Source organism: Peromyscus californicus, unplaced genomic scaffold (assembly GCF_007827085.1).
Source record: "Peromyscus californicus insignis strain IS unplaced genomic scaffold, ASM782708v3 Scaffold_6__1_contigs__length_162567912, whole genome shotgun sequence".
NCBI classification, from domain to species: domain Eukaryota; kingdom Metazoa; phylum Chordata; class Mammalia; order Rodentia; family Cricetidae; genus Peromyscus; species Peromyscus californicus.
In genome coordinates this window covers 72,911,946-72,939,730 of record NW_026294584.1, presented here as the reverse complement: position 1 = coordinate 72,939,730, position 27,785 = coordinate 72,911,946, and the positions used below count along the sequence as shown (strand labels likewise).

General features: G+C 47.1%; 1 protein-coding gene across 4 annotated transcripts in view; it reads right to left on the bottom strand.

The window, feature by feature from the left end:
• The window catches only part of Mindy4 (MINDY lysine 48 deubiquitinase 4), a 135,647-nt gene extending 109,119 nt beyond the window's left edge, over positions 1 to 26,528 (bottom strand). Inside the window, exons 1-5 of one of the 4 annotated variants that reach the window (XM_052719592.1) lie at positions 26,283 to 26,528; positions 23,197 to 23,316; positions 18,417 to 18,649; positions 15,118 to 15,364; positions 9,244 to 9,650 (exon numbers count right to left, since the gene is read on the bottom strand). In XM_052719592.1, the coding sequence (XP_052575552.1) occupies positions 9,244 to 9,650; positions 15,118 to 15,364; positions 18,417 to 18,649; positions 23,197 to 23,316; positions 26,283 to 26,345 (1,070 nt within the window). In that variant the 5' untranslated portion in view covers positions 26,346 to 26,528. The remainder of the gene's footprint in view (positions 1 to 9,243; positions 9,651 to 15,117; positions 15,365 to 18,416; positions 18,650 to 23,196; positions 23,317 to 26,282) is intronic. The other 3 variants (XM_052719591.1, XM_052719590.1, XM_052719593.1) reach the window with 3 other exon arrangements.
• Between the last annotated feature and the right edge of the window lie 1,257 nt (positions 26,529 to 27,785).

The window sequence follows — 27,785 nt, the reverse complement described above, 5'->3', positions numbered from 1 at the left end:
GGGCTCCACTGCTAAGGACCTGTGGCTCTGAATCTGTCTTCAACAGGAAATGAAAGAAATCCCGTGGCTTTAGTAACTTCTTGTGGAATGAACAGAGAAAACAAAGTAGAATTTTCTGGAATGAGGTGCACACATGGAATCTGACTATACAGGAAGCTGTCCTGGCAGACCATCACTCTGAATTGATGAACTCAGCTTCAAAGGCCATCTTTTCAAAGGTGGGAGTGCCATCCCTAAGAGGGTGGCACAGCAGAACTCTGCCACTCAGCTGCTATTTGGGGAAGCCAGCCAGGGAGTCGGGACGAAAGAAAAGAATGGGATTGACTCTCTCCATCCCAGTTCCGGGGTTCTGGTAGCTGGGGACCTGTGGGAAGCTAGCTGGGAGACCACCCGAATGTAGTCTCAGAATCAGAAAAGGCACCGAGGAAAAAGAGCCCGGACAACCACCCCTGCTCTCCCACAAGCGTCTTCAGATTCTCTCTGAGCTCAACGCCTCCTTCCATCACACAGCAGCTACTTCATCTACAGGGGCCATCTTCCTGCCCTCCATACCAGGACTCAGGGCCACAACAGAGCTGGCAAGAGTCTACATCCAACCTGAGAGGAGGGCTCAGGACCCTGCTGTGTCCAGAGTTGGGCAAGAAGAGGAGATACACGAACAATTGCCTTTGGGGCACACTTTTTGGTCTTAAAAGAAATCTGCACCGTGGAAAGCCTCTTTCTCCTGAAGGATGCACAAGATCAGCGACATGGGAGCCCTGACACTGCTGTACCGGGGGCTGCAGTGATGCCATCCCCTTCTTGGAGACAGAGTGGGGCCTGTGGTGTGCATCACAGCCACTTGGCATTTGATTGCCAGTACCTACTGTGGAGAGGCCAGCCCTGGAAGGGAAAAGAAATAGCCGTGGGCAGGATCAGAGTACACACACAAGGTCAGACATGGCCCAGAATGAGACCTGGGGAGGTAGTGGACCACAGATCTCCAGAGCAGAATATGGAGGGGAACTGAGCTCCAACAGGCCACCTGGCTCTGTGGGCGGGACAGAAGGCAGGAGGACATCTGGGTGTGGTGTAGGTTTCAAAGGGCAGCCAAGCTTGAGTCTCCAGAGTCTTACACACAGCCCAAACAATGCAGAGACAAGTTAAGATGGAAATTCAACCCACTGCTTGTCCCATGTGGTACACATGTTGTCAGACTCAGGATGCTCGGGTGAGGGGAACAACCAATAAACCGCAAATGCCACGTCCTCCCCAAGTGTCCGCCAAGCCTCAGCTGGCACAAGTCCCTCCATCTCGGGATGCGGACCGGATCTGGGGGCTCCGGGGAGGGACTGGGGGCAGGGAAGCTTTGAATTGAGAGAACAGTGGTGAGGGAGAGACAGAGTACTTAATGAATCCTGCTAAATGTACACAAGTGGACAACCAGAAGTCCCAAAGATGGACAAGGTTATTCTGCCACCTAGTGTCCATTCTGTAAAACCTGAAAGCTCTACGGAAGTCAGAGGAGCCAAGTCTCCTGAACCAACCACTGACCTGGACAAGGGCTGGGCAGAGGGGCTAAGGTGTCTGAAGGAGCTGCTTTGACTCTGTGAAGGCCTCCAGTAGAACAAGACAGGTCAGCCTGGCCTGGGTCTGGGGACCAAACTCCCAGCCACTCCTTGCCTAGAGTGGCTGCTTCCTATGAAGCAAGTCCTCTGCACGGAGCACACCTCTCTAGACCAGGCCCTTCTGCCCTGCCGCACCCCACCAGCTCCTGTTCACTGTTCCTTGCTCTCCAACTCCTCGAAAGGGCTGTACTTGAGCATCCTCAGTGGGTTCTGGTCTACAGAAGGAGGCATATGGTTCATCTTCCAGCACCTCTAGTGCCTGGCCAGGCTGGGACACCAAGAAGGATTCAAGGAACTTGTCTAACTGGGAGAACAGAATATGGCCACAGGGCCCATGACGGGTTACCTGGATGTTCTTGGACAGAAATCACTGGTGCCTTGACAGGAGGGGCTAAGCCTGGACATGGCTTCTCCATGTTGCCTGCTGGAGTCCACACTTTCCCTGAGAAAGAGCCCTGCTGGACCACTCTCACCAGGGCATCTACCCACACACGGGCTCTGCAGTGGTCACTGTACATTAACACCCTGGGGGCTGAGAGAGTCTGGGACTTGTAAGAACTGTTAGCCACAGTGCTCCCCCAAAATGCCTCACTCTGGATACATCCATCCCATCTACTGTCCCCGCCAGTCTCCAAGGACTCAGATTCTCTTTGGGAGAATCATTCTTTCTCAGCTTCACCACGGAGGCTGCACACTGCCTAGCCCACCCTAGGATGGGCTGCCTATAGCCATGACTGACACACATTCCAAAAGCTCATCCCTGGCTTCTTGTAAGTAGGACCAACTAAAGCAGAGGTCATGTTCCACATCTCTCTATGTGATCAGGCTAAGACCCCTCGTCCTTGCTGATCCGTCCCCTGCCCTGGTGACTCCCCACCTCACCCTGTCACAACAGCACCAGCACCTAAAGTAAAAACCCAACCACAGGACAACTCACGGCACATGCTAATGACTGACCCTCAGGAGGCCCTCTGGAGGGAAGACGCAGGCTGACCTGGGCATTTAGATGGTGGATAATACCCTGATAAACTTGCTTTATCCCATCTTCCTTGTTTCAGAAAAGACAACCCCTCCCTGGAACTGAGGCTTAGGGCTTTCTTTCCCCCTCTTCTCTAATATAACCCGTCTAATCCATGGGGAAATCCTCATCACACTCCCATGGCTTACCACGTTCACTGTCAACCACCCTGACTGAAGAAAGTCACCGTTCACTCTCTTCTGGATTATGGCAAATACCTCCTAACTGGCCCCTTGCCTTCCATGCCAACAATCTTGAGTCTATTCTCAAGCCAGGAATCAGCTTCCGAAAGCCCATCAAAACAGGCCAGACCACAGCACCCCTCAGCCCAGCCTGCAGGGTCTCAGTGTGTCCTGAAGAAACAGAATTTTCAGTGGCCTCCACAGCACGACAAGCAAGTCCCAGCTTCCGCTTCCTCCTGTCCACACTGGCTTCAACACTGCCTGCCCTACAGGGCCTCATCTCCTCCTGTCTGCTCCCAGACGTTTGCACAGACCTCCTTCAGGCATTCCGTGAGCCGTCCCCGGGCTTCTCCTGGTTGTAGCTATTCCCTAACCCTCTTCCCTGTTCCTTTTTCTCAGAAACTGAGGATCTGAAATTAAGTCCACCTAAAAGCCAGGGAAAGATCTCATGAAGAACAGGACAGAACAGGACAACACACCTGGATCCCAGCAGCTGTGCTTGGGGAGGGGGTGACCACACACTCACAGCACACATGCAGCACTAACTGCAAAGTGGAAATGTCCTAAGAGCCAAGGGCCACCTACCTGCGCCTGGGCAGGCTCTCCATTCACTGGGGTTATTTCCCAGCCCCGCATGAAGATCTTAAGTGTCCAAGGACCTTCTGACCCTGACAGTCCATTAAGCCAACAAGTTATATGGGCTCTGAAGGAGCATCTGTTACATCTATTACACTCTACCTCTCTAAATACCCAATCTCAAACCTTCAGGGGAAAATTCAACTAAATTAAACTCCTCTTCTCTGGAGACCTTAATAGTCCCAGGTTGCATTCAGAGAACATACCAACTTTTCTCCAGGTGAAATCCACTCGTGTTGGTGACATTAACACGCTCCCTGAGCTCAGGAACCTGCCGTGGTCCCTGGGGATCAAGGGCTGTAACTGTTTCCTGCTTCCCTGCTCACACAAGGTGCAAATTTTCTTTTTTAAGAAAAAGGTCAACACAGGAAAATGCCAACTCCTGGAAGGTACAGACAGACAGACTGAGGACAGAGGACAATCTTTAAAAACTGTGGTGAGGCCAAACAGAATTCTGAAATGCTGCAAGAAAATGTTGCAAGTAATGGCCCCTTCCCCTAAGAATGTTCCCACACTAACCCCAGGCCTGCTGCATTAATGTCAGATCATGCTGCAAGAGCAAGTTAAAGCTATAGGTGGCCGCTGGTCACATGACCTCCGGTGCTGAGAGCAGCCTGGTTGTCCAGGAGGGCCCCATATCATCACAGAATCCATGCTTGGAGAAGACAGCAGCTGAGAAGAAAGCATAGAGGCCGCCGCCTCACAGGGACTCAGCAAATGTGGCCAGCTTTAAAGATGGGGGAAGGGACCAGCAGCTAAGGACTGCCAGCAGCCACAGAAATCTGGAAAAGGTAAGGAGACCCTTCCCCTTGGCCCCCAGAAGGCAACCAGTCCTGCCCACAGTTCAGCATTAGTGAGACTCGGCTTAGATCCCTGACCTCTGTGTGGTGAGAGGCTGTGCTGTTACCAACCAGGATTTTGGCAATTCTTAAGCTTGCAATAGGAAATGAATGCAGGCCCACACTTGCCTACACCATCAGGCCATCCACACCCCTGCTCCTAACCAATGGGCTGTGCGAGTCTAGAAAGGTCCCTGGTGCGTAGAAAACTCACTGCTCCCCTCCTCATGGGCCTTCTCTTCTCCTCCATGCCTCCTTAGGGGAGGAGGAAGTGGGACTTGTCTAACAGCTAGACTTCGTATAAATGAAGGGACATACTACACTCAGCCCTTTCCTTCTAGGAGTGAGCGGTTCTTCCAAGGCTGGCCTCCACACCAGGTGACCACACAAGGAAACTTACCCTGCCTACAAAGAGCTAGAGGAGGCTATCTCCTTGGGATCACCACCACTCAAGCCTTCCTGATCTCTGCCTTTTACTTTAACAGTCACAAAGATGCTGTAGCTAGCTCTTGCTGCCAGTGCCTTTTGTTTTATAAATTTGTTGGGGGGGATATTATCTAATGGAAACCTCCTCCATTAAAAAAATCCAAAAATAATACGTGCCTCAATGGATTATTATGAAGAACAAATAAGAAAATGTGATGCATTTAATATGGTACCCAGAAAAGAAGAGAAAGAAGGAAAGAGAGGAGGAGGAAGAGGGGGAGGAGGGGGAAGAGCAGGAGGGGGAAAGGAAAAGAAGGAGGGGGAAGATCAGGAGGAGGAAGAGCAGGAGGGGGAAGAGGGGGAAGAATGTACACACAGAAAGGTACTGTTGATTGACTGATAGAGGTCAGCACTGTTAAATACACATTAAATACCCCTGGCTAGACCTTGCCTGATACTGGAGGACAGGGCTCCATGCAAACATTTTAACCCACCTCCTCTTCCTAGAAGATGAAGATCACACCAAGATGTAATAACTGATTGCGGTGGCGGATGTTATAAAGGACACAGCTAGCGTGCCAACTCAGGTCATCAGATTCCAGAACCATACCGCCTAAGTGCTTAAGTGTAAACAGCAGGTACTCAGCAAATACCTGCTGACTCACACAGGAGCAGAATAACTGGAGTAAGGCTCTCTGGCCAGCAATATGTGTAAGCAAGGTGACTTTACAGTCAGGGGCACCAAAGCCCAGGGAGAGAGTGAGCAAGCCAGGGACAGTGGGTGGGGGCAACATGAAAACAAAGTGAGAACTGAAGACCTCGGGCCTCCAACTCTACACATCAGGGCCACTCTCAAACCGCACACCACCACAGCCCGAGAAGGAGCCCACTCTACACATCAGGGCCACTCTCGCACACCACCACAGCCCGAGAAGGGGCCACTGACTGGCTTTTATGCGTCTCCCTCTCTGGTACAAAGCTCCTCTGGCACTGGAGGAGAACACGAGAGACACTGGATGAAACTAGAGGTTAGCTGTCGACTGGCTCGGGATGAAAAGGCTCTGACCGTCAGCAGCGTGCCGAGGTGCTGGACGACGGTGAGCCGCCATCCAAAGGCTGTGGGAAGGATTTGTATCAGGAACAGACACGACACACTCATCCATGTGCTCAGCAGACTCTGCTCTGACTCTCACTAGATGTGGAAATGTGGGCAAATAAACACCCCAGAGTGTGTTTCCTCATCTGTGAAACAGGACTTATCCCCTCACAGACCTTTGACGATTACCCAGAATACTTAGAACAGTGCTTTCCACAACATGGGTCCACACCAAAGAATTACCGACTTCTGCACTGACGCTGCTGTCCGCAGAAGTGATGGTTCCACTAAGCGGCCATTCACGGAGTATCTCTGCATACCAGGGACTGCCAGAAATGCAGGGGACACAAAGGTCCCTGCCTCTGTGAAAAACAATCTTCAGTGGAGGAGCCAGACAATAGACAAGTTAGAAAACCCAAGAATCTCTGGTAACGATAAATGCTGTTAAAGAGAAAAGCATGGTCCGGCAGCGAAGGAAAACACTCAGCATAGACACGCGGCTAACAAGAGAGGGACAGCGTGAGACGGTGGGGACAGGGCCTTACAGACGGGGCCACGTTGTCCCCTCCACAGGAACAAACAAACCCTGTGGAAAACAAAGACCTGAGAGCAACTGTGAAGGAGGAGGACTGGCCCCAACGCAGAGACACAGAGTTAGAACGACAAGGGCACAGTAACCGGAAGTGTGGCTTCCAGACAGAAGGAAGGCAGCAGACAGACAGGTAAGAGCACAGAAGGACAGAAGAACAGAGGGAAGAAGGGAGGGAGGGAGGAGGGAGGAGAAGAGTGGAAGGACACTGGGAGGGAGGAAATCAGTCGGTGGGAGATCTAGAGAGCCCTGCCTGAACACGACCTCAGTGAGGAGCAACGGTGACGTCATAGGTCATTTCAGAAGAACAGATTACAGAGCAGACAGCTCAGAGAAAACCTTCTCTCTTTATAAAGACGAAAATAAGAGTCTTTTTTTTTCACCCCAACAGGAACAGACAAGTAAATATATAAAAAGGAAAGTGAAGCCTGTATGTAAACAGAAAAAAAGCACCAGAATACTGAAACATAAAATCAAGAAAGAATTAGTAAGAGTTTAAAATGAAAGGCTTATACCAAACAAGATTATTACACAAAATTAAGGATTTTTATTCAAGAGAGGCACGATAAACAAAGTTGTTAGACAATAACAGAATTAGAGGAGGTATTTTGCAAAGTCTAAAAGCAACAAGAGACTAATATCCACTGAAAGGAAGTTAAATAGATCCTCCTTTGAATAAGATGCTGTGACGGCTCATCAGAAGAAGCAGTTTGCTGTCAAGACTGACCACCTGAGTTCAACCCCTGGACCCACATGGTGGGAGGAGACGATGGCTCCCGAAAGTTCTTCTCGGGCCTCCACACCTGCACTATGGCGTTCTCTCTCAGTCAGGGCCAATGTGGTCATTCATACACAATGACCAGAGTCGGGTCAAATTACTAAATGCATGGAAATAGGATACAAAATAGAACTAAAATTCAATGGAAAACTAGACAAAAGTCATGAGATGAGAACTTTAAAAACATGATGAATCCTATGCTTGAAAATAAGGAGGATCTTAAAGGAACTGAAACCTATTTTTTAAGTGAATGAATATTCTAAAATGTAAAAAATAAATAAGAAGTTACTTAATAGGTTTAATAGCACATTAGACATGACAAAAGAGAAGAAACATGAACCAAAAAATCTGTCAAAAGAAAATATCCAGATGGGGGCTTGGCTGATGGTGTGAGCTCCTACAGTCCCAGAACCCTGGGGAGCCAGGAGTTTGAAACTAGCCTGGGCAGTGAGACCTCACAGCAAAAAGGAAACAATCTCCAGATAGAAGTACAGAGAAAGAATGACAAGAAAAAAATTTGTAAAGATATTAAAAATCCACACCACAAAACATGGTGAAAAGACTATGTGTGTAAGTGGAATCCCAGACCCAAAAACCAGAATAAAATAGAGTGAAATAAAATCTGTATTTAAAGCATTCACAGATGATGATTTACCCAAACTGATGAAAAGCATCAACCCTCAATTTCAGAAAGGTTGATCTGCCCCCAAAAAAACCATCAATGAAAACCACACTTGGGTGCCGCATCCAAACTGCTGGAAGCCAAAGGAAGAAAAATGTCCTGAAAGAGGCTGGAAGTGGGGGGAGCAGCAGAGGTTTAAAGACGAGTTTCCCTCAGAAGTGCAAAGAAACCTTCACACTGTGGACTGACCCGCCACCAGCCCGGAAGAAAACCTACAGGGACGGAAGGACCTGTGCAAAGAGACCACAGGACAAGCAAGCTGAGACTCAAACATCAAAGATCCACGACGGTGAACTCAAAACAATCACAACTCAAACCAAAAGAAAGCAGAACAAACGGAATAATTCAACGGGGCCCAAATTAATGAAAAAGCACACATAAAGCCGAAGGGGTTCCTAGAAAATAGGATAGACAAGACGAATGGGGTGTGAGTGGACACACACACTCAAGTGCACAGGGGGTGGTGGCAGATACTAATATTTTAATTACTACTAATTCATAATTTCAGGAATGAAGCAGGGACATCACTACGGACCTTACAAACTTGAAAGTGAACGAAGTATATTTTAACTGTGTAATCTATACCAGTGAGCTAAATACAGATAAAAACTGTCAAAGTCCTTGAAAAATATAACTTGGCCAAACTGACAAAGAATAGAAATTTCTAACTGAAAGTATTTTGATTGAATATTTAACTTAAAACCCTTCAGAAGTCCTTCCCACTAATTCTACAGTGTTCTGAAGGAGACAAAACATCAAACTTCTACTCGCTCTTCCAGAGAAGAGAAGGAGGCCAGCATTCAATGAGGGAGTGGCAACAGGAAAACGCCACCAGCCAGCCTCCTCCATCAGTCTATGCACTAAAGTCCTAAATAAGATAGTAGTGAATTAAATCCAGTCACAGCACAGCCAAGAAGCTCGCTCATTCCAGGTGTAGGAATAGTTGAACATTCAAAAATCAATTACCTCAGAAACCAACCCCCTGTGGCCTGTTATGAAAGACTGGAGGTAAAAACGGGGTCAAAAAAATAAAAGTAACACCCCCAAGAAGCTCTGGGGGCTGACTCATCATTGAATGCAGGGAACTCCTCTTAGCCACACCATCCAGGTGTGCTGCTCCAGGTGTGCTGGGGGAACCTCAACTAAAGCCTTCTACCGCTCGGACAATGGGAAGGGCAGAGAAGGCCTCCCCCCAGAACATCAAGAAGCATGACCTCCGGCTCCATTTTCTTCCTGGTTGATCATGATCCTCTGGCCCTGCCTGCCTTGCAGGCTCACAGTGAAAGCACAAGAAACCAAGAGAGTGCCACGAAAGCCACGAGAGGCTAGACCGTGTGGACCAGGTGGTGCTCGGTTTGGGAAAGCCCCCACCGTGGCTCTGCATGCTCACCTGAGAGATGGGGGCTGGCTGTCCTGCCGCTTGCAGGCTTTTTCCAGCTGCTCTTGGGTCATCCTGGAATCCCCACCAGGCAAGTACAGCTTCAAAGGTGCTGTGCTGGTTTCTGCGTGGCTGTACCCCAGTGGGCTGTCCTCTGAAACACTTCTTAGTCTGGGCCTGTCCCTATGGGACAGCCCTTGGCTGCTGGAAGTGGCATTTGGCTTCTCCCTAGGCAATTCATTCAGCTGGCCCAGAGGGCTCCTGGAGACGGAGTCACTGAGGGAAGCAGGGACCTCCTGTGGACCCGGACAGGCTGGGGTGTGGACAAGAGGCTCAGGTGGCTGCTGGCTTTCCTCTGGGACTTGGAGCTTCCTGCTCAAGGCTGAGGACTGTCTCAGAGAGCGTCTGCGGAAAGAGTCCTGGAGGGGTAAGGAAAGAGACAGTGAGCATCCTTGGCTAGGGGAGCTGGGAAAAATGCGTTCTTTATTCTTTGTGACGTCCCTCCCCAGGAAGATCTGTCTCCACCCCAACTCCTTCCCTTTTTTTTCTTTTATTGAAAATGATGCTTTTCATACAATATATTCTGATTACAGTTTCTCCTCACCCTCCTCCTCCCTGTTCCTCCCAACTCCCTCCCATCCGGATCTACACCCTTTCTGTCTCTCCTTAGAAAACGCAGGCACTAAGGAATAATAATAAAGTAAAATAAAAGGAGAAAACAAAACCAACAAATCAGAATAGAACAAAACAACCAAACAAGCCAAGGAAGAAGTGCAACAAAGGCATATAGATGCAGAAATACACACAGGCATCCCACAAAACACACAGATGCAGGGATACACACAGGCATCCCACAAAACACACAGACGCAGGGATACACACAGGCATCCCACAAAACACACAGACGCAGAGATACACACAGGCATCCCACAAAACACACAGACACAGAGATACACACAGGCATCCCACAAAACACACAGATGCAGAGATACACACAGGCATCCCACAAAACACACAGATGCAGGGATACACACAGGCATCCCACAAAACACACAGACGCAGAGATACACACAGGCATCCCACAAAACACACAGACGCAGAGATACACACAGGCATCCCACAAAACACACAGACGCAGAGATACACACAGGCATCCCACAAAACACACAGACGCAGAGATACACACAGGCATCCCACAAAACACACAGACGCAGAGATACACACAGGCATCCCACAAAACACACAGACGCAGAGATACACACAGGCATCCCACAAAACACACAGACGCAGAGATACACACAGGCATCCCACAAAACACACAGACGCAGAGATACACACAGGCATCCCACAAAACACACAGACGCAGAGATACACACAGGCATCCCACAAAACACACAGACGCAGAGATACACACAGGCATCCCACAAAACACACAGATGCAGAGATACACACAGGCATCCCACAAAACACACAGATGCAGAGATACACACAGGCATCCCACAAAACACATAGATGCAGAGATACATACAGGCATCCCACAAAACACAAAGTAATATATATGAAAAGGGCAGGAAGGAAGGAAGGAAGGAAGGAAGGAAGGAAGGAAGGAAGGAAGGAAGGAAGGAAGGAAGAAAGGAAGGAAAGAAGGAGGGAAGGAGAGAAGGAGGGAAGGAAGGAAGGAAGGGGGAAAGACAGAGAAACAGAAAATGCCCTGACTTAACATGAAACAAAGAATTTGCAAAGATGCCATTGAGTGTGTTGTGTTGACCGTCTACTGCTGGGCATGGGGCCTACCTTTAAGAGTGGTTTGTTTCCCAGGGAGACTCCCTTGGAGAAAATAAGTTTCATCATGGCTAAGTTTAGGAGATGGGGGCATGTGTCCACTTCTCCTTTCAGCTCTAGGACCCCATCTGGCATAGCCCCACGCAGGCCCTGTGAGTGCTGCCTCAGTCTCCGGGAGTACATATGTGCACCAGCCTGGCTGTGTTTAGAAGGCCTTGATTCCTTGGTGTCCTCCAGCCCCTCTGGCTTTTACACTCTAACTAACCACTGAGGCAATGGATGGGGACTGCTACAAAGAGACAAAATACACCTTGGTGAGGAAGCTTTTCCTTGGTTCAGACTTCAGAATCCCTAAAGCATTTCCAGAAACAACTCGGAGGCCAGTGGTCGGCTGGACTGGAATAAGGAGAGCTAATTTTGTAGTTTTCTGGCCTCATGGAAACGACTAGATACTATAAATCTGCTCCAAAGCTGTCCAGGGCATGGCTGCATAGAGGGATGAAGGCATTAGTCACCATTCCCAAGGAGACACATGTATAGCCTCTTACCTCATCCACGACTTACTAGTAAAAATTGGTGAATACCCAGCAAGTCTTGAATCCTTTCTCTTGAACAACCAGCACATGTGGCCAAAATGCCAAAGACCTACCAGACCTATGGGACCAGATAAACTCTACCAGAAAATTCTACAGCAACCACCATTCAAGGTGCTCCATGGGATTCATATATCACAAGGGAAACCTCACTTGCCAGAACAATTACCAAACAAGTCTGCAGCAATGCCCTTACGAGAAGGTGGATCCCATCACATCCTTCTCACCAGTCATGAAGTCTCACCTGCACACACTGAAGGACTGAACCATCTCAACAGGAGACATGACCCTGGCTGTACCACTGGTTCTCAAAGTGCAGTCCGCTCCCCTGTAGAGGTCCCCAGACCCTTTGGGGAGTTCAAAACAAATCTTAAAGTAACTAGACACAGCTTGAGTGTGTCCTCTATGGTCCGTAGGCTGTGAGCCTGGTTGAGATGTGTTGAGATGAAGGAAGCTGCAGACGGTAAGGCCCAGCAGAAGGTGACTGGGTCACACAGGCACCATCCTTTGAAGGGATCAGTACTGATCTTATGGGACCAGATAAACTCCTACAAGAATGGTTTGTTGCAGAAGAACCTGGCACCTCCCCTCAGTCCCTTTTCACACACAGCCTGCCTCTCCCACATGCATCCTGCCATGATGGCATCTTTCATGACATCGATTGGACAAGAGACCAGAGTCTGAGCAGATAGGAAGGAGTCCTAAGACTCTGAGCCTCCAAAACTATGACCTAAATAATCTGTTTATGTAATATCCATCCTCAGACACCTTGTTAGAGTGCCAGGCAACTGAGTGAAGCAGTACAAACAGGACCCAATTTGTCTTTTCACAGTGTGACTTCACATGCACAGCAACCGTAGGAAAAACTGCTGGCTTTGAACATGGATCGAAACTTTAATGAACAGCTATAATGCTGATTTAACTTAAGAACAAGCCCAACCGAAACTTTCATTAGTAAGCATTATTAACCCTAGAGTGCACAGCACACATCTTTTCAGTATCCCATGCAACCAAATGGGAGGTACATATGCCCACTCGCCTAGTAAGAAGGATAGTGGCTACGGCTTGTGTAACCATCTAACTGTGAGTGAAGTGAACTTGCTGTTATTGTCAAGGAATGGCAGACAGACCATGGTGGTTCAGACTTGGAATTTGGCAGACATTTCTTGAAAATAAACTGAGCTTGTCACACCAAGGGAAACAAATGCTGTACTGTTTCCAGTGAAAAAATACAAAGCTGCAGGGTAAAAATCAGACATTTTGGGAATCCTAAATCAGCCATCCAGAGCTTGGGAGCTTGGAGGGACTTAAAATTCCTGCAATCTTTGGAGGTCACATCAATAAATGCGTTGTTTTTTATTTTTTTCCATATAATAAAATGTATCCCCATTTAGAAGATCTGTATAACTCAGTAACCAATATATTTCAAATGACAGGTGCATCATGCATTAATCATACAGGCATAGAAGATTCACCATGCATGAGAGGCCTATGGGAACTGATAAAGTACAAAGAGCACAATGATGTGGTTTAAGGTTCCACACTAAGGGATGGGGATGTAGCTCCGTTTGATAGTGTGCTTGCTTAGCATACATGAAGCCCTGGGTTCGAGTCCAAATACCACATACACCAGATGTGGTGACACACACTTATAATCCCAGCAATTGGGAGCTGGAAGCAGGAAGGTTAGAAGTTCAAGATCATCCTCAGCTAGACAGCAAGTCTGAGGCCAGCCTGGGCTACACGAGGCCAGAAGAGGGAGTCAGATCTCCTGGAGCTGGAGTTACAGGCAGTTATGAGCAACCCAAGATGGGTGCTGGGAACTAAACTCAGGTCTTCTAGAAGAGCCAACAAGTATACTTAAGCACTGAGCTATCTCTCCAGACCCAAGTTTTAATTTCCAATATAGCAAATATCAATGGATATCCCCCCATAAACAAAAGCTATAGGGAGCCTCAGTGTTAAATGCACGAAGAGATCCTGAGACTAAAAGGTCTGAGAGCCACTGCTGAAGTCTAAGCTCTCAATTAGATAGGCTCCCTTCTGCCACATCCCCAGCAGGGAGAGTGACATCCTGTCCCCACTGAGGCAGCTCTAAAGTTCAATCCTCATACCAACTTCCAACCAGGGGTGCAGTAGTGTTCCCAGAGTCCTCAGGGGACTCAACACCACTCCACCCTGCAAAGGCCCATGAACAAACACCATGTGCCACACACAAATGTGACAGCCTTCAGGAGCCTCAGACTAAACCTAAGATGGCTAATAGAGTTCCTCTCATAATGCCAGCACATCACTCCACTGGTGGTGACCATTCAAAGTACCCAGGGAGATCCAACAGAAAAACAAGGGCACTATGACTAACTAGCAATGCCTGCCAGAGGAAGGCATTATAAGATGGCACCAATGTCTGAAAGTCACATATTTGCCACCCTGGGACTAGGCCATTCTTCCTTCCACATTTGAAGAAATCTCTTACATTCTGCCAATAAGAATTATCTTTTCAAGATTCAACACTTCCAAAGACTAAGCTTTCTCCCAACTTCTCTCCACCCTGGCTAGCCACTTTCCTCTGGACAGGGTCCAGTTTATGGATTGCCTTCTTTGACAAGACGCCTTGGGTAGGACATAGCACCAAGGTGTGGCATGGACCACACAGAGGGAAGCAGACTCTCACTCCTTCATCAATACACCAAGATGTGTGACCATAAGAGTAGAGAAATGCCAGATGTTCCCAGGTGGTTTCCAACATGCACCTCAGCCAAGAGAAATGAAAACCTTGATCGAAGGTGCCACGGGACTGGATGAGGCAGGGAGAGGATCCGGCTCTTTGTCCTAACCCACAAGAGATAAAAAATTAGTGCCAGCATCAACACACTCATCCAGACACAGACACACAGCTACGTGACAGGAGAGGCAGCACTCCACAGACAACCAGTGTAGGTCTGCCCAGCCCCCTCACATTACTAATACAGGGTGTGACGCTGCTATTTTCCATTTATTGTTTTGAAAACTTCTTCACACTGTCCTCTCACTTGGACCCTTCCACCTAATGAGACCAAATCATGATCCCTCCTAAAAGGAAACCACCAAGCAATGAGTGCAATTATTACAATTTGAAAGAAAAAAGAAAATGGAAGAAAATAAACGATAGCTTTAGGACCAGGATTTCTACTCCCCTTTAACCATGATGGTGGTAAGCAACGATATTCTCTAGACTAAGGAAGGGAGTATCCTGCTCTAGAACTGCAAAGACAAAGCCAGGAACGTGTGTCTTCACTCGCAGTAAGAGGATGAAATCAGAGCATCCATTTTACTAACTCGGGTAGATAAACTAAGGGCAGGGAGGCAGGGAAGCCCACTGGGGATCCACGGGGTCACTGAAAGTGGAGCCAAAGAGAAAACAGACAGGCATGCTTCCTGTCCCCACATGCATGCCTTTCTCAGCCAGACGTGCCTGAAGCCCATCTCTCACTCCCTAGTCTACAGGAAACAGAAAGAGTGGCAGTCCCACCTGCGGGGAGCTGGCGACCGGCCCGGCCATCATGCCTCGGAAAATCAGGCCAGACTTTGGCCTGGTCCTCTCCACTGGCCTCTTCACATCTGTGCAAGGCTCTGATGAATGAAGATGCTCCACCTTCTCCCACGCAGGAACCAAAGGGAGGCTGTCACCCAGGACCATGTGCGCAGGCTTACTTTTCTGTGGGCTTTTTTTGGATGACATGAAATTACCGAGTATATCCCCATCAAGATTGTCATGCCTGCAAAAACACAGTATTTCCATTAAAACAGAGCCTCGAAATGAATGATAATAATAAACCCCAAAGTCAGCCATGATTTATAAATATACAATTGGAAATGAGCCAAGACTCTGTCAGCAGAGGTAAGGAATAGGAAGCACTTCTTCAGTATCAGGGCAAGTGCAGCAGTGTACAAGCAAAGTCAGAGATGATGATCCACAGGGATCCTAACAGCTGAGGGCTGAAGAGCATCTTGGTTCTTGCAGACTCAAACGATAAAGGACGAAACCTGCAGCGCAGTGCTGGGCATGTGGCCTTGCTGTACACGGAGAACACACCTAGGGCAACTTTGACATTTCCAGGTGTGCAGTAAAGCTGAAAACATGTGTAGACATGCAGTTGTGTGCGTGCAAGGCAAGAGGGGAGGGAACGGAAGCAAAAGAAAAAAGTGAGAAACAATAAAAAGGATCGAGAAGCGCTCTCCTTTGGTGGTGCCGCCTAGATGGTGGGCCATGTCTAGATGAAACTGAGAATCCACTTCCCAACCACTGGCTGTCAGAAACTCACTGAAATAAATGAACACAAACATCATGCTTTCTAATGAGAAGCACATGGCCACACACACTGCTGCTAATGCCCTGGGTAAAGAGTAGGGGTGTTAGTCATCCCAATTAGTGGGAATGACAAACAAGGTTTTCCCATGAAGCAAGGTGTATTGACCCAAGGCAGACTGCACCAGCTGTTGAGAACCGGCATTCTTGTTATAGACCAAGAACTGGAGAGAGGGAGCTTAAGTCTATTCAGGGATGCATGTTGATGCCAATCTGAGTGTTCTCAACTTGGCTATTGAAAAAGAAGAAGAAGAGAAGGAGGAAGATGATGATGATGATTCCTGGACTGACTGACATATTCTACTGTGTCTCAGCAGTCAGGGCCCCAAGAGCTAGCAGAATCCTAAAGCTTTTCAATCTCTTTAAAGAAGATGATGTTCTACAATATGGTGGGCATCATGTACAATAATAACGTTAAGCAAAGTAAGAAACCCAGGACCAAAGCACCCAAGATTCAGCACTCCACATGCCCTGCGACACAGCTGCAGTTACTCTACATGTCCTGCAACACTGATGCCAATGCATTGCTCTAAAGAAACAACACACTAAGAAAAATGAGGAGGCTACAGAATATGCTAAACTTGTGGCCAAGAGAATGAAGAAAGCCAGAGATAAGGCTGGGACAGATCGCCAAGAGACGTAGGCTGGCCTCACTGAGCACTTCTACTTAAGTCTGAGTCCAGTCAAAAGTAAGTCTTTAAGAGTAACCAGACCTTGAATCTCAAAAGAAAAAAAAAAAAGCAAGAAGTGAGAAAGAACAGGACTGAGGTAAAGAGGAGCTCTGTCTGAGCTGCTCAGAGGCCCACACTCCACTGATCCCAGATTTCTTCCCCTGGTCCCTGGTATACATGGTACTGATACCTACACTGTGTAACACCTCCCAGCAAGCCTTGGGTCACACATGAAAGCAGCAGTTGCTTGTGCCATTATTGGGGAATGTCAGGCAGAGGACAAGGCCAAGGAAGGCTGGGGTGACCTAGAGAGAGCACCTGGAGAATTCCTGAAGCCCGAGCACACAGGCCTGGGAGGGAACTAGCTCCAGTGAACAGTGGGTGCTGGGCTGGTAGAGACTTGCAAAGTTATCCTAAGGTACTTGGGGTTTCTCCTAAAAGCTACAGGGAGTGCCTCGTGACCTTCAAGGAAGGAGTGGCTTGTCTCAGTGTGGACTGTGGAAGGCTTGCCCTGTCCAGGTCAGGGTGGAATCTGTGGATGTGCTGACCTCTGCATGGAGCCCAGGACAGCACTCACAAGAGTTACACAGGGAAAAAAGATGGACATATGAACAGAGGCCTTTGTCATTATGTCAGGAAGAGCAGCAGCATTTAGCATCACTGGGAACCAAGAGCTGACAGGATACAAAAAAAAAAAAAAAAAAAGGCAAGAAAAAAAAAAGAAAGGGGCAAGGAAGCATAGAAGGTACCAAGGTGCATCAGGCTTGGGGAAATGGTAGGATCAGGACCTGGAGGCTTCAACTACCTCATTGTTTGGTTTGATCTCAGAAATACTGACTTTCCCAAACAGGAAGCAAATGTCTTTGCAAAAGGGGCCACCTTATACCACCTCCTGATCTTTCATGTTTAAAGCCTCAGGTTACTTCTCTATAGTGGCCTCATGCTTTCTTGACTTGACATTCATGCACTGAGCTTTTCCAACCCTCAGAAAGAAATGCTTTTCTGCCAAGTGGAAGAAAAGACCCATTCTCCAGAAGCTAACTCCACTACTGGTGACTTCATACAGTATGTGATCGTGTGAGTTACACACACCATTGGAGAGCATGTGTGCCATAGGATAGCTGCAAACTGGTGGAACTACTCTCCAAATAATGGAGGCTCAATTATGAATATCATGTACCTGTTTCAAAGAAAATCAAAGCAAGTCCCTGAACCTTAGGAATCATGGGATATAAAGTCAACCTTTTGAAACGTAAGTAAATACTGTCATAAAATGGTCCACTCTCCTGGCCTTTTGAAGAAATAACATGGCTCTGTGACAGAGAATTTGAAACACACAGTGTGGTAAACTCAACAGTGATACCCAAAGATGTGCACATCCAGATCCCTGGAACCCTAACTATGAGATCTGTGATGGTTAATCCTCATTGCCAATATGACCGGACTTAGAATCACCTAGGAGATTGGTGAGACACACCTCTGGGTGCACCTGTGAGAGCATTTCCAGCAAGGTTTAACTGAATAGGAGAAGACCCACCCTGACATGGGCAGGACCACCCCGTGGCTGAGGAGAACAAAGGGGATCAAAATGAATACACAGGCGCTGAACCTAAGAACAGGCTGGGTGTTTCTGTGAAGGTAGTCTGTAAACACGACTGGCACTTAGACCCAGCTGACTTTAAAGAAGGCGGATATGATTCTGTTTCCTGGCATCAACAAGTCACTGTGATTTGTTACAGCAGCAAAACAAGCTGCTAGGCAGAGTGAGGAGGAGGAGGAAGAGGCAGGTACCTGGCTTTGCTGGCTTCTGACCATGATACTCGTCTTCCTGTGTCTTCATCTGAAAGATCGTATATATTCACCAGTGTGGTCTCTGAGCATCTTGACGGCAGTTTATTATTTTTCTTTGCAACTGGGAGTTCAGGGATCGGGGCTTCTTGACTTAAGTTGTCTGTGTTCCCAGAATGGTGCAGAAAGTATCTGGTTATGAGCTCAAGGTTTGTTTTTAGAGGCTTTTCCTTTGCCTATCATTGGGGAGGGAAAAAAATATCATTAACTGAATATACAGAGTTAGGAGAGGAGTGAAAGGGTAACCATCTCAATTCTCTGACATAAGTTTACCAGCTTTTCCATCACACTACACACTTCCTTATTCTGTGTGCCAGGCACTGTACTGGGTAGGGATTCAGAGACAGAGACGACATCTCTACTCCAGAAAAACTAACATCTTGTGCACTGTGATGTGAATAGAGGGCTGTCCAAAGCTAATCTCCTTTTGCATTCTTTCCCTATGGAATCAACCAGAAGAGACAGATCTTTTCATTTAAAAATGTAGTTTTAATTTTGTATTACACTTCACTGATAGGGTGGGGGTGCCACTGCAAGTGTGTGGCAATCAGAAGACCACTTAGAGTAGTCAGCTCTCTCCTTCCACCATCTCTCTGGCCTCTATAGAGCCAAGAAGCAGTTGAGACCTGTGCAGTAGACTATTTTAAGGTGCGTTACCTTTGTTTATGCTGCATTTGTTTAACTCTGTGAAGCTGTGTTACTGCGCCTGTGTAAAACATCTGATGGCCTAATAAAGAACTGGCCAATAGCAAGGCAGGAGAAAGGATGGGCGAGGCTGGCAGACAAAGAGAATATATAAGAGAAATCTGGGAAGAGAGGGAGATGGAGAACATCCAGAGAAGAAGGAGGACTCCAGGGGCCAGCCACCCAGCTACGCATCAAGCCACAGAGTAAGAATAAGATTTACAGGTAAAAGAACGGGGAAAGCCCAGAGGCAAAAGGGAGATGAGACAATTTAAGTTAAGAAAGCTGGCAAGAAAATAAGCCAAGCTAAGGCCAGGCTTTCATAATTTAGAATAAGCCTCCATGAATGATTTACTTAGGAGCTGGCTGGTGGGCCCCACAAAAGAGTAAAATACCAAAAACAACATTTTGGTGTCCAACATGGGGCTAGAATTAAAAAAAAAAAAAACCAACAGCAGGCTTGAACATTTATTAGTGGGTGTTCTGGGATGTCCCCTACAGGCTCATGTTCTGAGTACTTGGTCACTAGCTTGTGGCACTATTTGGATGTCTGTGGAGCCTTTAGGAGATGGGGACTGGCTGGCAGAAATAGATAATAAGGGGTAAGATTTTGAAGGTCATACCTGCCTCTGATTCCAGCCCATGTTCTTTGTTTCTGGTCTACATCATGTTATAAGCCAACTCACATTCTAGCCACCCATCAGGATGGACCAAAATATCTAAAATCATGATCCCAGATAAACTTCCATCCTCTAAGTTGTTTCTGTTAGGTATTTTGTCATAGCAAAGACAAAGGTAAATAACATTGACCACTAGTGACTGCAGAACCTGAAGCAAGGGGTTAAAATGAAAAGAAAAAAGTCATCTGGGACTGACTCAGGTTATACCCCAATGATTTAAAATAAAAAAAGTATGTAAAGAAACTCTTCAAGCAATAGTTTTTAGAATAAATGATATCAGTGTTTTCCAGCCTTGCCTGCATGCATATTTTCTTTAGAAGTTTTTGGATTTCTTTTTTTTTTTTTTAAATACATGACCAACTGAGACTTACTAAATTCAAACAGCAAGAATTAGAGCTTTGATTTCTCGTGAACCCCTCCCCCCAAATAATCTGAACAGACACCTAGTTGTCCAAGCAGTGATCCACAGTCTGACTTAGGAATCTGGCCAAGTATCAGTTCCACCCCAAGAGCTGGGAGCTGGGAGCACTCGGTCCTGCTGAGCTGTGGCCAGACATGAGCTTTCATGAGGTGTATGCCAAGTCAAGCAGCCAAGTGTCCGATGAAGGACCTGGTGTGGAGCCCTCAGCACAGGCCAAGTCCTTCCCCTCCTCCTCTCTGGCCAGGATCCATGACCAGTGGACAACACTGAGTTCAACAGCCTTATCAGATAATTAAAGTCAGAAATAAAGTTTATTTACTTGGTTTTTATAAGACCAAAACATTTATTTTGTTTTGGTCTAAATTAAGATTCCAATGAAGCAAGTTGAAGAAAACATGCAATTTATTTTAAAGGTCTTGCCTTTTCTCTCAGTGAGGTGCCCTGGGGTCCTGGGCTGCCCACATTACACTTTTGTGAGTTTTTATTATAGCACTAAGTTCACAGTGAACACACAGCCTTGAAGTGAAGCTAATACCATTTCCCCAAACCCCAGTCTTACGTAGGTTTTCTAATCTGTCACTTAACTGTCAGGAAAAACAAGGCAATGGGAGTATTCATACCAAGCTGTAGAGCTTCCCTGGGGTCAGATAAGCTCTGGGCTCAGCAAATCTCAAAACTACTTGCAACAGATGACTAGTAAGTATATTTTTCTTTAAAACATAGGCTCCAATTCATTCCATCATGGATAAAAATTACTGTTTATGTCAAATAATCAGGGATTTACCCAGGTCTGATGATACCTTAAGTTTTGAAGATAATAGCTACTTTAGAGAGACGATGGTGTGGTAGAAAAATAAAAATAACTTAAATAACAAGATACTCCTAAGAAATTAGGTGAACATGTCAGGGGACCAGTATGGGTCTTTGGATTTCTGGGTAAAGGTCCTAGTCCCTGAGAAATATCTCCCTAACATGAACATCCCATGCCCTTACTTCCAAATCCAATAACTGAAGGGCACAGGCTGCTAAGTCAATGCATCCCTGACCCAGGACTGTACACATGCATGTATGGAGAACAAGAGGAGCTCAGCCTGGGGTTGACCTCACTTGGCTGCTGGGGCCTAAACTCCTCAAAGGGATCACAAGGGCTCCTGCAGGCAGAGTTGCTATAAACTGAGGGCCAGTGGTTGGGGTCTGCACACCTGCCTGGAATACCACCTTGCACTTACACAGGGCAGTCTGACCCAAGGTCCTCTTTGCCACGCCCTAAACAGTGGGTTAGTTGTCAAGAGACCTGGAGATTTTTCTGCATATTCCAAATAGTCTTGTTTTCATTCCTACATACCCATTCGATCAGTTAGGATTTCATTTCATTTTATTTATGTTTATGTATGGGAGGGGGTGATGTGTGTGTATGCGTATGTGTGTAGTATATGCACATAAGTGTACAGGTGTGCACAGCAGTTCACAGGCATGTGGAAGTCAGAGGGGGATGTCAGGTGCCATCCTTTATCATTGTCTGCCTTATTGCCTTGAGACAAGGTGTCTCACTGCACAGGAAGCTGGCTGGAAAGCAAATTCCTAGGTTCTGCCCATCTCTGGCCCTAGTGCTGGTGTAAGAGGAATGCACAGCTTTTTATGTGGTTGCTGGAGACTCAAACTCTTACCACCAAACCATCTCCCCACACCCAAGTCTTCTTTTGAAAATCAACCTCTAGCCCAATGTTGGGCCTGGTAGCACTTGTAATTCCAATACTCAGAAGGCTGAAGCAGAATTGCCCGTGGTTTAAGGCTAGCCTGAGCTACGCAGAAAGTTTTGGCCCAGCCTTGGCTACAGAATAAGACTGTGTCTCAAGAAACAAAAAAAGAAAAAGGATCTCTACCCTAGTCCGTAAATGACTATCAGATGTCAAACAGCCACTTTGGGTCACAGCACTCCCCAGAGGGCAAATTCCCAACATTCCAGTGGGTTCAGAGCTTCCATACTGTGCCCAGAGAAGCTGGCCCAGAAGGCCAAGGCAGGATGTCCTCACTTTACTCACCAAAGCATGGCTTCCCTTACATCTCACATGTCAGACTTCTGCATGAGATGTCACTTATAGCCTTGCATTTTAAAGTGTAACAAACACAGAATTATATCACTCTTCATGACTATTCACTAGTTTCTCTCTAACTCTTCTATCAAGCCCAAGCATGAAGCAACATTTGTTGGAAAGGACTCTTTCTTCTAACAGAAAGAGAAATTAAGTCAGGATTATAGCTTTTTATATTCATGTATTGACTCTTCTAGCCTCTCACTCATTTATTACACAGATACATACAGATTCTTCAATAAGTCATAAGACAATTCATCAAATATGGGGACACAATATGAAAAAGACACACGGTCTCTGCCCATCAAGGAACTCCATGGGCATGAGGAAGGCAGACCCTACTGAAACAAAATGTTCTACTTCAAATACAGGGCACAGAAGAAGCCTCCAGGGCAGCATGACGGTAGCAGGTGGGATAGGGGTCTGGGACTAGGGGGCCTTCTATACCTCAAGAAAACATATTCCCTTGGCTTTCTCAACTCCCATACACCTGGGTGTGCTTAACCTAGCTTCCACTTCTGCTGACCTACATGTTACAAGAGATTTACAACCACAGAAGGGAAATCTTATTTTAAAAAATATATACATATATAAATATATATATTGCATAATATATCCTTAAGCAGTCTTGCTAAAAATACCATTGTGTGTGGGGAAAGGGGAGCACAGAGAACAATGATCAAAGAATAGGTAAGACAAAGTGCCCTCAGACCCACCAGGGGACACTCAGGTCTGGTGAGGTGAACCTAGTTCACTCTGAGAGTTGTCATCTTGGCCAGTCCCCAAACCTCCTGCCACAGCTGCCAGGCCCTGGGTGCAAGGACACTGTCTCACAAGGCGCTCACCTTGTTCTCCCTGTAGAGAAACTCCAGATGGAGAACTTTGCGGAGATCATTTCTGCTGTTGATGCTGAGCTCACAGCGGGGGCGCTCCTGGTCCATGGTCACAGATGTCTTCTTCAAACCCTGAGGGGAGAAGTCTAAGTCACTGGTGGCCACTTGAAATGAAAACCTTCCTTTCTCTGACGCACAGTAAACAGAAAACTGCTGGGACTCATTAGGACTGGGCTCATCCTTGCAAGACCACAGCAGAGGCCCAAAGCTGACTTCAGAATTCATTCTCATGAAACCACTGGCCTTGATGGCTTGGTCAGTTTGGTTTGGGGTCAGCTAAGGCTGGGGCTGTGGACCCACTTTATAAATAACAATGAAATCCAGGTAACTAGCTTGCTGAAAGTCAGCTCCGGAGCTATGTGTCTGGCCTAGACGTGGGGCCATGAAAGACGAACCTTTCAAAATAAACGGAAGTTTGGGGGGAAAAATACAGTCAAAAGGCCAACAATTGTTCTCTTAACTTTTCAGCAGAGGAAGCCAGGAGACATGTTTGAAGTCACATGATCCACATCAGTCTAGCCAGGAAGCCTGACTGGCACCCAGTCTCCTGCAGAGCACCTCATGAATGTCTGCCAAGTCACCATCAAACCACTACCCATCACCCACCCTAAACACACAGAGACCAAGGTCTAGTGACAGACAGTCAACTGGGGGAATCCTGCCCCCTGCCTCCAGGAGCTTGGCATCCTCATTGGAAAACAGCCACAAGAGCTACCTCCTCCCATCACAGGACACTATGACCACCCAATGCCTGCAGAAGATGTCTCAACCCCTTCCTGCAGGGCCAGGGATATCCCTTGCTCCTGATGGATCCCAGACTAGATAGGCTGCAACTATTCCTTCAGTCTTTGTGCTCAAAACATTATAATGGCTCCAAATGCTGGAAAACAAAAACCTCACTCAGTGGTAGGGGAAAAGAAGGCTGGGTGAAGGAGGAGGCAGGCTCAGAAGCAGCCCCCAAATCAGAAGCAATAGGAAAAGTAATTACAACTGGACGTGGTGATGCGCAACTCGTAATTCCAAATACAGGAGTCAAAAGCAGGATACTCAAGAGTATGAATATAGCCTGAGCTACATAGAGAGTTTAAAGACAGCCTGGGCTACAGAGAGAGCTTGAAGAGAACCTGGGCAATATAAATATGACCCTGTCTCAAAACCACCCCAACCACCAACACCAAAAACACAAGCAATTGCCCTAGCCCATAGTTCTGGCTCTCTGTGATTTTGTGAGTATCTTAGTTTGGGTTTCTATTGCTGTGATGAAACACCAAGACCAAAGCAATTTGGGGTATTTGGCTTACACTTCCATTCACTGTTCATCACTGATAGAAGATGGGACAGGAACTCAAACAGGGCAAGAACATGGAGGCAGGAGTTTCCATGCAGACGCCACGGAAGGATGCTGCTTACTGGTTTGTTCTGCATGGCTTGCTCAACTGCTTTCTTATAGAACCCAGGACCACCAGCCCAGGGATGGCCCTACCCATAATGGGCTGGGCCCTCCCTCATCAATCATTAATTAAGAAAATGCCCTATAGACTTGCATACAGCCTGATCTCATAGAGGCATTTTCTTAACTGAGGTTCCCTCCTCTCAGATAACTTTGGCTTATGTCAAGCTGACATAAAACTATCCATCACAGTTAGTAACTAAAGATACCTCTCTTATACTTTTAGATAAAACAAGGGAGGGAAGAGGCGGTCAGGTAGGTAGATGGTTTCTGAGGTGGTACCCAGTTGGGAGGTCAGCGTGTTGGCCCTGTCGAGGTGAGACAAGCAGGTGTGACAGCTGTAATGGAAGTACCAATGAGCAAACAGTCAAGGTGAGCCCAGGACCAATCCTGATCAAATTCTGATCACGGGACCCGGGATGTCAGGGAGGGCTCTGGATTGCACTCAAGAAATGAAGGCTTCTCTGACGCTTCCACATCTAGTGCCAGACTCAGCCATCAGCCTCTGAGCACGTCACCGATAATCCAACTTTAACCCAAGACTCAGTAAGAGAAGGTCAAGGTAGACACAGTGAAGCCAGATGCATCATAATTTTTCAAAATAAACATAAACCATAAAAAAAAGCACACAAGCATTTGAAAACAAACTCAATCAGAGCTGAGGAAGCAAGTATAAAGTTGATTAGCTATGTGCATGTTGTACGTAAGTATCAGATATAATCACTAATCCTCACTATACATTACACGTGATTGGAATTTCAAAGCTCCTGTTTATAGAAATGACGTAGTAATGTCGAATGTACATTGCAAACTAGTAACATATATCTAAACTTCCACTATCTGACCTCAAATCCTTCCCCTTTGTTCCGTGTGTGTGTGTGTGTGTGTGTGTGTGTGTGTGTGTGTGTGTGTGTGTTTCCATCTCAAATAAGTGACCCTTGGACCAGCTGAATATGACATCACATGGAAGTACAGATCCCTTAGAGCATAGCCCTCAGCCACTTCATGTAAAATACAAACCAGTGCCCAACTCCTGGCCCCTATGAAGCACCCTCCTCTCCTAGACTCCATGGGGTGCCCAAGATGCTCCTAACTTACAAACATTTTGAAAACTCTTCTGGGATGAGACAATACGAGAATTCACATAATTCTTGTACAAAAGTTCATGCAGGATCTGGAATTTCCACTTTTGATTAAAATGACCACAAGAACTGACTGTCCAGAACTTTCCTTTGGGGAAGTTCTTTCCTAGAGACATGTCCTGTGCCCCAGGCTGGGAGAACGTACTCTGCCCTGGACACCTTTGCCAACCTGGCACTGCCATGACCACTGGTGCCAGGGGAGGGCAGCAGACCAAGGGCCGGCCTGGCTCTGTGGAAGTACCCTCGGACTAGAAAGGGCTGGCTTCTGGGAAATGTAGTTTCCCTGTCTCAAGAAAGGGGCGCTCTTAGCGGGAATCTCTGAGGCTAACACAAGGGGTGGGATGCTCCCCCATCCCGGAAGGTGCAAAGATACTGACGGAAACCCCAGGCTGCCCCCCAACTTTAGAGCGGCCTCCTGGGCTTTGGAGTGTCCAGCCATTCATTACCTTTCTGCTAAGAAACTCCCTGACCAGGGAGGCGGCCACCTCCTCCACGTACAGGCTGTCCATGCTGCTGGCGCTGACCCCGAGGCCACGCGGCCGCCTGCAGCCCCAGGCCGCCTAATCCGTTGGGCCCAGTAAAGCGGCGTTGCCGTGGCGACGGTGGCCTCCGCGCCAGGAAGAACTCCTCCCCTTCCTGGGGAACCAGCGTTCTAGGAGAGCGGGAGGGAAGAAGGGAGGAGCATCCTCCAAGCTGCTGGTCTTCGCTGGAGGCAGTGCCGCAATTGAGGGCGGAGCATAGCCTGTGAGCTCTGAGAGCAGGACTGACTGCTCACCTCCTGTGGTGGATGTAAGTGCTCCAATCGGAAGGTTCCATTTCTCCACACTTTAAATGGGAAGCACGCCTACCCTGTGGTTCTTAAAGGTCTGAACCGGCGGGAAAGTGTCCGCAACAATCCACCCTCAGGACTACAGTTGCCTCCCAGGTGCACTGACACGGACCTTAGTGGCCAGTCCTCTGTATAGCAAGGAGGCCAAGACTCCAATTCCTAGCATCTAGAAATTGGAAGGGATGAGAGACGAGAGAAGCCCAGGTCTTTGCCGGTTACTCAACCTTTGGGTATCACCTCAACCTTCTTCACATCCGTACTTCCCTCATGTGTTGGTTTGGTGGGACCGCCATAATAAAATGCCACCATCTGTGGCTTCAACAGCAAAATTACTGTCCTGCAGACTTGTAGCTTCCAAGTTCGTGATCAAGGTGTCCCCCGGGGCTCTTCTTGCTTGAGGCCCCTCTCATTGCCTCCATCTTCTTTCCATGTCTCTACAGAGCCTCCCTCTAAATGTGTCTGTGTGCTAGTCAACTCTTCTTTGAAGACACTGGTCACAAAGAGTTAAATGTCCACCATAATGACCTCGTTTTTATCTTACCTTACTTTCAGATAGGTCACATTCTGGATACAAGGCATTAAGACTTAAAACTGTGAACTTTAGGGTCTCAACTCAGCACACAGCACCTATACTACTACTTATATGTTATTTTCTTTAAACCAACATGCTTCTTATTTTTTCTTAAGAGTTCCCAGGCAGTAAGACCCACAAAAATCTTGTTTCTATGAGTATTAAATTCTAATAAACGTTAAAACATTTACAAAAGCAGAAAGGTATGCTTTTATCTAAGCTCGGCACATGCACTGTGGTTGGGAGGCATCGTGCTTCATCTCATGTCCTGAGGACATCACTGTATCAGGACAGTTCGAATTACAGTTTCCAGGCATCCTCACCTTCTAAGCCACCAAAGTTCTCTGCAAGGGCACTCTTGAGGCCTTGGGGCTGTGAGGTCTCACATGTGGAGAGAGTGAAGATGGCAGTAATGAACCTTACCAGGGAACCTGCTATTTCAGATGCAAAAAACACACTAATAAATGTGTTATAATTTAAAAACACAAGGCAGACTTATTTACATATACAGGTAAGAGCTTGCATACCAAAAATGGTAATTGCTGTAGA